Raw genomic sequence first — 12,112 nt, 5'->3', positions numbered from 1 at the left:
CTGTCATTGCCCCTGCGTCACACTGGCTCTGGCCCATCCTGCCTGTGCCCATCACACCTGTAAGGCAGCACATTCTTACCCCAGCAGCACCTGCAGGATTCTACCCCCCCCCCCACATTGCTACACCTTCCCTCCCCATGTCCCTAATATCATTTCCCTAGCAAACATGTCAGTACCTGTATGCTTTGGCTCTCACTGGTTGTTCCTTTGTACAAAGATTGTAACGTGTTCTCTGTTCCCTCCCTTCCACCATCCATTGCAGACAAGGATGTGCATCGCTTGGTCTTCATCTCTGTCAGTCACGCCCACGCCGGGGTTTATAAAAGTGTCATTGCCAACAAACTGGGCAAGGCCACCTGCTATGCTCACCTCTATGTCACAGGTAAGGATGGGGAAACAGTGGGAGGAGCTTCTGTTCAGCATCAGCACCCCATGAGGTGCTTTGCCTGGGCCCAGGGATGGCGAACCTTGGGCCTGAGGGCTGACTATGACCCTTTAGACCTCTCCGTCCAACCCTTGGGGCACTTCCCAGGCCACAACCCTCACTTGCCCTGCTCCACACCCTCAAGTGCCTTTGCATGGCTGGAATGTATCTTTGAACTAGAATATAGTCCTTGAACTATAACAATGCCTGTCACTTGCTTGGAGTTGTGAGGGTGGGTTGGTGTAGAAAGTTCCGACTTTTGCATGGCTGGAACGCAGCCTATTTGACAAAGGTAAGAGCCACATCTGTTGATCTGTCACTTTTGACTCTAGTCCTGTTCTCCTTCTCACTCTGGTCATGCCCATTGCAGGCAAGCAGCGCCACACATCTTCTCAGTGCTGGTGTTGAATGCCCCTCTGTAATATTTTGGATCATTCTCTCCCAGGATGGCAAATGTGAAGTCTAAAGGCCTGATTCCAGTCTTAATTGGTCATGGAGCTATCTTCTGGTGGAGCAAGAAAGTCATCTATAGAGGGCTTCAGATGTTTTCCAGCTCTCTGCTGTTTGAACCTTTAACACATTGGAGACCACATAATATCATTGAGTCCTGGAACTCTAGAAAGAGTGACTTAAGCACCCACTAATTAAAAACATAGACTAGTACCCGAGCCTCAGAATCCCCTAGGGAGGGGGCAAAGGTGATCCTGATCAGAAAGCAGAACATACTGTCTGTGCACATGCAATATACAGTATTTAAAGCACATTTGAGGGACATTTCCCTGCTCCTTCAAGAATTATGGGTATTACAATTTACCCCTCACTTTGTTACAATTCTCAGCAACCCTTCACAAACTACAGGGCTCAGAACTCTTGGAGGGAAATAACATGCTTCAAATGTGCTTTACAGGAATAATGTGTACATATACCCTTGTCTCCTCATCTTTCTTGATGGGTCCTCACCGACCTCCATGCTTGTCTTTTACAGATGTGGTGCCCACACCCCCTGATGGCCCGCCGGCCATAGCTGCTGTCACTGGCCGAGCAGTCACACTGAAATGGAACAAGCCCAAGTGGCTGGATTCAGCTATTGGTAAGCAGGGCCAGGAAGGCAAGTGGCAGTGTAGTGGCAGCCGGGCGGAGAAGGAGCTGGGCTGTGAAGAAATAGCTGCTTGAGGTGCCAATTGGGAGAATTTGGTGTCAGATGCAGGAGCTGGTGCGCCAGTCTCTCCTGCTGTAGGGCAAATGCATCTTAGAGGGCAGGCCATTCCACATAACTGGATTCCTCTGCTGGGCAGCCTGGCAGGTGTCACTGGGCAGGTGGGCGCACAATCTGGTGCTGCGATTGCAAGTGAGGCCCCCGCTCTCACTGACAGCTGCCATTGATGTGTTGTACAGCCCACTCTCTCTGCGTGCTACTGGCAGGCAAAGGGGGCATTACACATTTGCATACACTGACTGGAAAATGTGTTTGCATTAGCACTGGTGGGTTGTTGTTAGGGGTGTATCTGCTACTCTCTCTCTCTCTCTCTCACACACACACACACACATCCCACTCATACAAAGCTGCGCCTCAGAAAAGCTGCATTTTGCAAATTAAGCCAATTTACACAATTGCTGTTATTTTGTATGCAGTGGTACCTCTGGTTACCTACTTAATTCGTTCCAGAGGTCCGTTCCTAACCTGAAGCACCACTTTAGCTAATGGGGCCTCCCGCTGCTGCCACACGATTTCTGTTCTCATCCTGAAACAAAGTTCTTAACTGAGGTACTGTTTCGGGGAGGGGATAGCGGAGTCTGTAACCTGAAGCGTATGTAACCTGAAGCGTATGTAACCCGAGGTACCACTGTACTTTATGGTATACAAAATATGTGCAGGCCGGTAAAACAGTTTACCACAAATCTTATTCAGCTACCTGAAAATTTCAGGTGGTGTTACTCACACACTTCCAAGTATATCCTTCTTAGCCCATAAGGACTAGAAACTTACTTTGTTGTTTTACTTCTGTTGTTGCTGACCAAAAGCTGTTGTTCATGCGAACCTAAAGGGCATCAATTAGCTTTAAGGGGGAGAAATCATCCAGAGGGTGAGTATTACCCAGTTTTCCCAACAGCCTGCCATATCCTTGTGACTCACAGACAGGTCCTTGCCTCCCCACTACTGTAGTATTGACTGGGGGTGGCATACAAGCATAGCATAAAGTCCTAACTCTGGACAAATGATGCATAGCCTCACTAGCTCTCTGCTGGAAATTCTCTTCTTCTGTTCTCAGACCCTGCAGCTGTGACTTACACCATCCAGCAGCAGGTCCTGGGTAGCAGCCACTGGACTGTGATTGCCACGGGGGTACATGACACCAGCTACACCGTCCTGGCTCTGAAGAAGGGCATCCGCTACATGTTCCGTGTACTCACAGCTACAGCCAAGGCTAATAGCAAGCCCTCTCCACCCACTGAGGCTGTGCAGCTCCTTGATCGCGGTAAGGCAGCGTCAAAGCAGGGAAAGGGGAAGAGGACAGGTGGTGGGGGGTGGGGAAGTAGGAGGAGGGAAATGGAAAAGAAGCTGACACTATGGTAGTCTCCTCACACACACATACCCCAAGCTGGAGTGATGATGCCTGAGGGCAAATGAGATTTTCCCAGTCTCAGTCTGATGCTCTGGTGGTTAAACAAGAAACATATTTAGATAGACTCAGACAGAAGCAAATAGCCAAAGGCCCATAACAAAACAGAAGGAAAGGTTGCATTTCTAGCTTTCTGCTCCTTTCTGGTCTCATAATTAGGCCGCAGGGTTTACTCAGGTTCTAATCCTAAATATAAAGATTCTGATATAATTAATGTCATGGTTTCTCCAGAGCCCATGGCAGAAAGCCATAAATGCTTTCTCCCTTGGCGGAACTGCTTGCCACCTCCAGCATCTTTGAAGTAGCTACTCTGTTGAAGTAGAGTTGCTGAATCCTTTGCTTGGCATGTTCTCTATACACATTGAAAATCCCACGAAAGAACTGCTAGAAGTGGGTTTCCCCCTTGCGGCCAAGAGCTCATATTAGACCACTTTTGGCATAATGCTTATTCTGGGCTAGAGGAGATTCGGCTCCAGGCTCAGTGTCTGGGTACAATAAATCAGGAATTATTCAGGAATGGCCTCTGGAATGTGAACCCCCAAAGTAAGGGTTCCTGTTTGATGTGTCAAAACAGGAATCTAACCTAGCTAGCTGAGAACTTGGATATCTGTCCACTCCCCTACATACTGATGTCCAGGGTGGGGAACCTGTGTCCCCTCCAGAAGTTGGCCTCCAAGTCCCAATAGTCCCAGCCAGCATTGCCAATGGTGAGAGATTATGGGAGTTGTGTTCTAGCAACCTCTGGAGGACCACAGGTTCCATATTCCCGATCTAGAACAGCAAACTGACCTCCTTGTGTTGCCTGCTATGGTGGCTGTGCTTGCAGGGCCTTACCTAGCGGAGGCCCCCATGATCCTGGACAAGCCGGATGTGGTGTATGCGGTGGAGGGGCAGCCGGCCAGCATCACCGTAACCCTCAACCACGTAGAGGTTGCTGTCACCTGGAGAAGGTAGGGAAGCTCCCAAGTCACACTTCTATAGAATCCAGCTCACAGACTTCTTGGTAGGCTGTTGAGTCAACTGCATGTGCCATGACAATGTTAAGATCTGGGATGAGAACAGCTGCCTTGTATCTTTGGGAAAGGGAGGAGGAGGGTCAAAGGGAAAGAAAAAATAAACAACGGAGGGACTTTTTCTAAGGATGGCCTGCAAGGAAGGTACCGTATTTTTTGCCCTATAGGACGCACCGTCCCATAAGGCGCACCTAGTTTTTTGGGGGGGAAATAAAGGGGGGAAATTATTTCCCCTCCAGGCGCGGGGCTGGGATGGGGGAAGCCCGAGCTTCCCCCGACCCCAGCCCCCAGAACAGGCACCTCTCCGCAAGCTGTGGGAGCCCTGCGCCAGGCTCCCGCGGCTTGCGGAGATCTGCGCGAAGCCTGGAGAGCGAGAGGGGTTGGTGCGCACCGATGCCTCTTGCTCTCCAGGCTTCAGCGAAAGCCTGCATTTGCCCCATAGGACGCACACACATTTCCCCTTCATTTTTGGAGGGGAAAAAGTGCGTCCTATGGGGCGAAAAATACGGTATTTGGCTTTTGCTGTGTTTTATTTCATTGCTTGTTTATAGCCTGCCCTAGTCTCCAGGCTCAAGGTGAGGTAGAATAATTTCACCAGAAAATCTGATGTCACTGAAGGACTCACAATTTAAAGGCCATTTTGTCCTTAGCTTGGAGTGCAAGCCTGGGTTTGCCATCAAATGTTGAACTCAGCAATGGCAAACCATGACCCCTTTGGTAAGTCCACCTGTCTGATACAGGTCTTTGCAGTGGAGGCTGGTCCATTAGGAGAATGGGATGCTGCTCCACAATCCCAGATCGTCCTCAACCCCAGCCCCTACTTGCCTGCCTTTGTAGTTACAAACAGTCCAGGAGAAGCCGGCTCTCAGCTTCTTCTTCCTTAGTCTTTTTAACAGGAAGGATGGGTACCAAACTGGGATTAGTTAGCGCTGTCTGTCATTGCCTCTGGCTCCACCCACAGTTTGGCTTCCCTGCTTTCTCCCCTAACAGTACCCTAATGGATCTCTGCAAACACCTGTGTGTCTCATGTTCCCACTTTCAGATATACGGCTGAAATATCTTTGGTGGACGCCAAGGATGAAATTGTCACAATTTAAGCAACCTACGGCACTGAGTGGGTTATACAGTGTTTGGCTGAACATTCATTCTCACCATCTTTTAATTTATTGGAATATGCATGAAAAGGAATTATAACACATTTTTTATATTGTATAACTTTAGTTTCAGGTGTGACTCAACAGCTCCTCATGCTGCTAATGTTTATGTTTCAAATTAATCAAAAGAGCTGTGTTATGAGTCACCCCATGAAATATGTCGTGCTTCTCATCAGGAGCTCAGTGTTAAGATTCTGAACAGAAGCAAGAGCTGTGCTCTTAATTGCTGAGGAACCTGGATTTGGTATGAGGCCACAGAGGCAGTTGGCGAGGCAAGGTGACAAGGAACTGCTAGTGGCAAAAGGGGTGCAACATAGGAGGCTCCCCTATGCTGAGTCAGACCGGCAATCCATCTGGTTCAGTGCCTGGTTGTGGATCTCTGACAGGGAACATTCCCAGCCCTACCTGGAGACACCAGGGAATGAACCTGGGACCTTCTGCATGCCAAGCAGTTCAGATGCTCTACCACAGAACTATGTTTCTTCTCCAAAGTAGTGGGATTTATAAGGTGGTCTTCTACTAACTCCCATTGTGCAAGTGGAAATCCTTGAGCTCTTAGTAGAATACCACCCTATGGGTCCCACCACTTTGGGGAAGAGACATAGTTCAGTGGTAGAACACCTGCTTGGCATGCAGAAGGTGCCAGCCTGGGAGAACCCCTAGAACAGATAAAGGGTGAGTGTGCAGTGGGAAAGTCCTTTTGTACTAGCAGTAATCCTTGTGCTGCTGGCAGGTGCCTGGCTTAGCGCTATGTTGAATACAACCCTGAGCCTCCCATCCCATGCTCTTCTGCCTTGTCCCTGCCAGGTCCGGTGTGGTGCTGAAGGACAGCGATGCCAGCTGGGAGATGAGCATGCCTGATGATGACCAGCACACCTTGCGATTCTTCCGGGTGGGCAGGGGGGATGTGGGGGAAATGACCTGCGAGGTGAGCAACCAGCATGGATATGACCACTGCTTCATCAGCTTGGAGTTGGCAGGTATGGGATGCCCAGAACCCCTCACATGCTCCAACTTCATCCCCAGTTTGGCTCTCGGCCATGTCTCCGCTGACGACCATGCCCTACATCCTTATATATGGAGTCACAGCCTCGCCCATTGGGATAGAACTTGCATTTAAGCTCTTCCCACAATCTATAAGCAGACTTAGGGCCCACCCAAGCCACAGCCAGGTATCACAAGGGGCAGCAGTCTGCTTTCAGTCCTAGGCTTTCACATAAGCTGGATATCACAAGGCCAGAGGAGAAGGTCTTCCCCAGAGGGAGGGAGCAAGATAGGCAGCTTCTTTAGTGAACTAAGCTGGGAAATTTATTTATTTTGGGGTCACTTAGGGAGGGGAGGGAATCTTCCCTTGCTTCAACAGATTGTGTGTTTCTGTCCCCAGAGGCACCCCGCTTTGAATCGATCATGGAAGACATTGACATTGGGGTGGGCGAGACGCCACAGTTTTCTGTGGTGGTGGAGGGCAAACCCCTCCCGGACATCATGTGGTACAAGGTGAGTGTGGGTCTTGGTCTTGGGGAGGCTGCCTGTGACTGAAGGATGTTCCTAAACTTCAGTCTATGCGTCTACTGTGTCCACCCTGTCAGTGACTCTCAGTTTGGACTCCTAGGGCCCATGATATCTCAGCCATGGCCTTCTCCTCAGCAGAGCAGATTCCCCTCAATCCTAACCAACTCAAGGCCCAATTGTATGGAATTAAGGCCTGCCTAATATTCTCTTCCCCTGCATCTTGAGTAGTACAACTAAGTAGAGACACTTGGGTTTGTTCAGAAAGAGAATCAGTTGAGGAAAGGGCCCTGGACAATGAGTCTCAAAGAGAAGCTCGATCCTCTTACAGTTTCCTGAAGAAAACTGGGCCTGTAACAGCACAGTAAGAGAAAACCATAAAGGAGATTTCCTCAACCTGTGCTTAGGGATGATGGGAGTTGTAGTCCAAAAACATCCGGAGGGCAACAGGTTGGGGAAGCCTGCCACATGAAATGGTTCCGCCTACCTGATGTTTGCAAGTGGCTTGTCTTGATGAAATATCCCCAATAGGATGAGGTGCTCCTGACGGAAAGCAACCACCTGAGCTTTGTGTACGAGGAGAGCGAATGCTCGCTAGTTGTGCTGAACACTACGGAGCAGGACAGTGGGGTCTACACGTGCATCGCTCGCAACCTGGCTGGAGAAGTGTCTTGCAAGGCCGAGCTAGTTGTCCATGCAGGTACGTAATATCGTGCTAGTCATAAGAGCTGCTGGGCTTTAGTTGGGTGCCAGGACTGCAAAAGCAGTGTTGGCTGTGGGTCTCCTACTGGACCATGGTGAGTGTGAAGGCAAGGTTAGAATTGCAGCTGGCAATGTTCAAATCTAGAGATGGTGTGTGTGCTGCCCAACCCAGCATCTTTGAGGTCAGTTGGTGGAGCTGGAGGCTTTAGTACAAGAGGCAGAAGATTCCATTGACTTGACTAGGCAAGGGCAGAAGGCTACGCTCCTCTCATACTGAGAGTAGTCCTGACCAAACCAGAGACTGCCTGCCCATCACAGGAGCTGTATTGACCATCTCTGCTCTGCTCTGTTCTAGCCTAAGAACCCTACATGGAACATTGGTAACCAGTTTATAAAATCCAGCACAGTATTGTCTACAGAGTTCTAAGCAGGTGTCTTCCCCTGATCTATCTGGAAATGCCAGGAACTGAACCTTGGACCTTTTGCATGTGGAGCACGTACTCTACTGCTGAGCTACAGTGCCCAGTTGGCCACTGTGAGAACAGAGTCCTACCCCAGATGGTCCTTTAGTCTGATCAAGCAGGAGCCTTGTCATGTTCTTACATTCTCAAATGTGCATTTGGAAACACACCCAGAGTGTGAATGAGGATGCTCATCCCTTCCCCAATGATGTTTAAGCCAGGGATTCACTCATTCAGGTGATCTGCGGTGTGTCCGTGGATTTGAGGTTGAAGATGGGGAATGGCGCACCCAGTGCATTAAATAGTGATTCTGATTTTTAATTGTATCTGAAGAAGTGTGCATGCACACGAAAGCTCATACCAAGAACTAACTTAGTTGGCCTTTAAGGTGCTACTTAGGGGACGCGGGTGGCGCTGTGGGTAAAAGCCTCAACACCTAGGGCTTGCCGATCGAAAGGTCGGCGGTTCGAATCCCCGCGGCGGGGTGCGCTCCCGTTGCTCGGTCCTAGCGCCTGCCAACCTAGCAGTTCGAAAGCACCCTCGGGTGCAAGTAGATAAATAGGGACCGCCTTCTAGCGGGAAGGTAAACAGCGTTTCCGTGTGCAGCTCTGGCTCGCCAGAGCAGCGATGTCACACTGGCCATGTGACCCGGAAGTGTCTTCGGACAGCGCTGGCCCCTGGCCTCTTGAGTGAGATGGGCGCACAACCCCAGAGTCTGGCAAGACTGGCCCGTACGGGCAGGGGTACCTTTACCTTTACCTTTAAGGTGCTACTGGAAGGAATTTTTTTTGTTTTGACTATGGCAGACCAACACGGCTACCTGTCTGTAACTGATTTTTAATTGTATTTGTACTGCTTATTTCTCATCTTGTATTTTATTGTATTAAAGTTTGAATTCTATGGAATAACAATATATAAGAAAGACATCATAATTGCTACACGAGGCAGAAAAATGATTAAGTGGTCCAACAAGACGCTCTGAAATTTCCAAGTGGTCCATGGTGGAAAGATTTGGGAACCACTAATTTAAACCCAAGTCCATAAGGGAGTCCCTCATAATGGACTTCCTGCTAAAGATTTGCACAACCCATAAAGATTTGCACAACCCTTATTCCTCTCATAATATTGTACCAGTGTGGGCCAATGGGATAAGAGTCAGCTCTACATGAGGATGATGAAGCTTCCCAGGTGAATGGCAAAGGGGGCCAGGAGGAGTCATGGTCTTGTGCTGCTTATGCTTCCCCCCCCCAATACCCCTGATCTATCACTGCTGCTCCCACTGTTGTTCTCTCTAGCTGTGCCAGATGCTGACGCCGCACGGGCAGAAGAAGCCGCACACACAGCTCGCCGCCTGGCTGAATATTACGATGTCCACGAGGAGATTGGCAGGTGAGGGAGTCCTCAGTTAGAGAAGAGGAGGAAGATAAGGCAGGTTGTACTGGGCCTTCCTCTTGGTGTGAGGTGGCTGAGGTTTGGAGGCTCCTTAAAAAGGAATGGGAAACCTGTGACCATGGAGATGTTGTTGGGCTCCATCAGTCCCAGCCAGCATGGTCAGTGATAGAAACTGGAGTCAAACAACGTCTGCAGGGCCACAGGTCAGTCACCCTGACATGTAAAGGAACAGATGCACTACTTGGCCACAGGAGTTTTGTTGGACTTACAAACACAGGTCCACCCATGGGTTGACCAGGTCTGTCCCCCTGGTGTACAGTTTGCTGATCCCTGGGGCTCAGTGCGGTTGTCAGAAGCTCACAAAGTAAGGTAGTGGCAATATCTTGCTGCTTTTCCACCTTTACTCACATATGGGGATTTAATCTGAATTGATTCTTCCGGGGGAGTGGGGGCAATTACCTCTCACTCCCAGGCACGTAGAAGGATGCAGCAGACACCTGCCTGTACTACCACCTTGTCCCTGAACTGTGGCGAAGCCTCCCGCTTCCAGAAGACTCTGCTGGTGATAGTGGCACAGCCTCAACCCTGGGAGTTTGCTCTGGGATTAGAGCCTTTCACCGAGGCTTCTCATGTTGCTTTGGTAAAAGCCTGTGCTTTACCAGCATTTAATTGATATATTAATTGGAGGCCTCTCCCTTCAGGTTAAGAACAAGTTTTCTAGAGAGGACTAGAAAACAGCAGGGGCTGGGCCTGTTCTCTCAAGAACGCCCTCTGCTTCTCCATCACTCCTCCTTCCTCACAGGAGAAGTCACTCTGCCATGCCCTCTGACCTCTTTCCTTGACCAGCTGAGCCAAGGTCAAAACAGGATGACCATAACTCAGCAAAACAAGGGGAAGAGCAAGGAATGGGTCTGGGTTGTGCCTCATGATGACCTGTGTGGTGTAGTGGTTAAGAGCAGTAGACTCATAATCTGGTGAACCGGGTTCGTGTCTCCGCTCCTCCACATGCAGCTGCTGGGTGACCTTGGGCTAGTCACACTTCTCTGAAGTCTCTCAGCCCCACTCACCTCACAGAGTGTTTGTTGTGGGGGAGGAAAGGAAAGGAGAATGTTAGCCTCTTTGAGACTCCTTAGGGTAGTGATAAAGCAGGATATCAAATCCAAACTACTACTACTACTACTACTACTACTCCTCTTCTTCTTCTTCTTCTTCTTCTTCTTCTTCTTCTTCTTCTTCTTCTTCTTCTTCTTCTCAGGGGAGCCTTTTCGTACGTGCGGCGAGTGACCCAGAAGAGTTCCGGTTTGGCCTTTGCCGCCAAGTTCATCCCGTGCCGCGCCAAAGCTAAGAAATCAGCACGCCGTGAGCTTGGCATCATAGCTCAGCTGGACCACGAACGCATTGTCTACTTCCATGATGCCTTTGAGAAGAGGAATGCCATCATCATTGTCATGGAGTTGTATCCTCTATTTGGGAGATCTGGTGGTGGTTGGGAGACCCAGTATCCAGGGCAGTTGGCCATTTAAAAAACATATATTTTATTTTTGGGTAATGGTTATGAGGGACGCCTAGGTGGACACTGCTTTTGAGAAGCTGGCAGGGTGTGGCCTCTACTTACATGACATTTCCCTTGACGGACTATACAGCTGCACAGGAGAAGAACTGCTAGAGCGGATTGCGAGGAAGACTTCTGTGAGCGAATCTGAAGTAAGAGCAGGCTGCTGTCATGGGAACAGGCCCTCAAGGCCATCTTATCTTCATTGTCCTGGAAGGGCTTCATTTCTTAGAAAATGTATTAACGCCCCTTTTTCAGCCTGTATGGCTTTCCGATTAGTTTTCATGCAATAATAAAAAAACACAGCAAAAGAAAACAACTGTATAGGCAGTGAAGCAGCAGGTAAAGTAAAATCATAGAGTTTGAAAATGATTGAAAAGCAATAGATCTTGAAAATAAAAATAAAAACCTAGCTAAACAAGTACCAGGGACAAGGATGAGCAAATTTTCATAGCAATGACAAGTTGGTGGTTTGGGCTCCAATCCCGCCTTCTGTGTGTGTCTAATTGGATGTCTCTTTTTTTGACTGTACCTTATGACTGTTGCTGGGTTACTCCCCTGCAGATACGTTGCTACATGCGGCAGGTCCTGGAGGGTGTCAGCTACCTCCACCATCATGGCATCTTGCACCTTGACATTAAGGTGAGTGCACCCTGGCATGTCCTGCTGTGGTCAGCCTTGGCCCTCATCTATATTCCCTGAGCATTTGGCTCAGCCCGATTGGGATTCAACTCTTCCTTTGTACGGACTGAAATCATAGGCCCCTTCATACATTTAAAGTACTATGATACCACTTTAAATAGTCATGGCTTCCTTCCCGCAAAGAATCCCAGGGAATGTAGTTTGCTAAGGCTGCTCCCCTCACAGAACTACAATTCCTAGAGTAGTTTAACAACCAGTCCTTCCCAAGGAACCTAGTGTGGTGCAGCAAAATTATTATTCCTTATTATTCTTTATTAAATTTATATACCACCCTTGATCTGCAGGTCTCAGGGGAGTTCACAAGATAAAATTACAAGATAAAAAAACACAAAATACATAATCAAAATATCAACAGAAACAGTCAAATAACACACCCCAACATATAAAAACAGTTTAAATTTTTTACTTTAAAAAAAAAATTAAAAATACAATTAAAAAGCAGTTTTAAAGAACGTAAACAGTACTCTCTGTTGGGCAGCAACAGTCCTTTTTTCAGGCTCCGCCCTAGGCCTGGTGGAGAGAGGCAGGAGCAGGACCCTCAGACTCTCAGCAGGTGTTCCTTCCTTCCTGGGCAGCATTCCT

The 12,112-nt window shown here is 48.8% G+C and overlaps 1 protein-coding gene across 7 annotated transcripts in view; it reads left to right on the top strand.

The window, feature by feature from the left end:
- SPEG (striated muscle enriched protein kinase) overlaps positions 1–12,112 on the top strand; it is a 110,222-nt gene that overhangs the window by 72,103 nt on the left and 26,007 nt on the right. For all 7 annotated transcript variants that reach the window (XM_081883781.1, XM_081883782.1, XM_081883787.1 and 4 more), the window contains 11 exons: positions 263–382; positions 1,410–1,514; positions 2,695–2,901; positions 3,872–3,995; positions 6,020–6,192; positions 6,597–6,709; positions 7,253–7,421; positions 9,180–9,273; positions 10,532–10,732; positions 10,920–10,980; positions 11,393–11,470. In XM_081883781.1, coding sequence (XP_081739907.1) covers positions 263–382; positions 1,410–1,514; positions 2,695–2,901; positions 3,872–3,995; positions 6,020–6,192; positions 6,597–6,709; positions 7,253–7,421; positions 9,180–9,273; positions 10,532–10,732; positions 10,920–10,980; positions 11,393–11,470 — 1,445 coding nt within the window. The remainder of the gene's footprint in view (positions 1–262; positions 383–1,409; positions 1,515–2,694; positions 2,902–3,871; positions 3,996–6,019; positions 6,193–6,596; positions 6,710–7,252; positions 7,422–9,179; positions 9,274–10,531; positions 10,733–10,919; positions 10,981–11,392; positions 11,471–12,112) is intronic.

The sequence above is a fragment of the Podarcis melisellensis genome (genome assembly GCF_964234715.1).
Source record: "Podarcis melisellensis genome assembly, chromosome: 1".
NCBI lineage: Eukaryota > Metazoa > Chordata > Lepidosauria > Squamata > Lacertidae > Podarcis > Podarcis melisellensis.
This window is presented reverse-complemented; position numbering and strand designations above follow the sequence as displayed.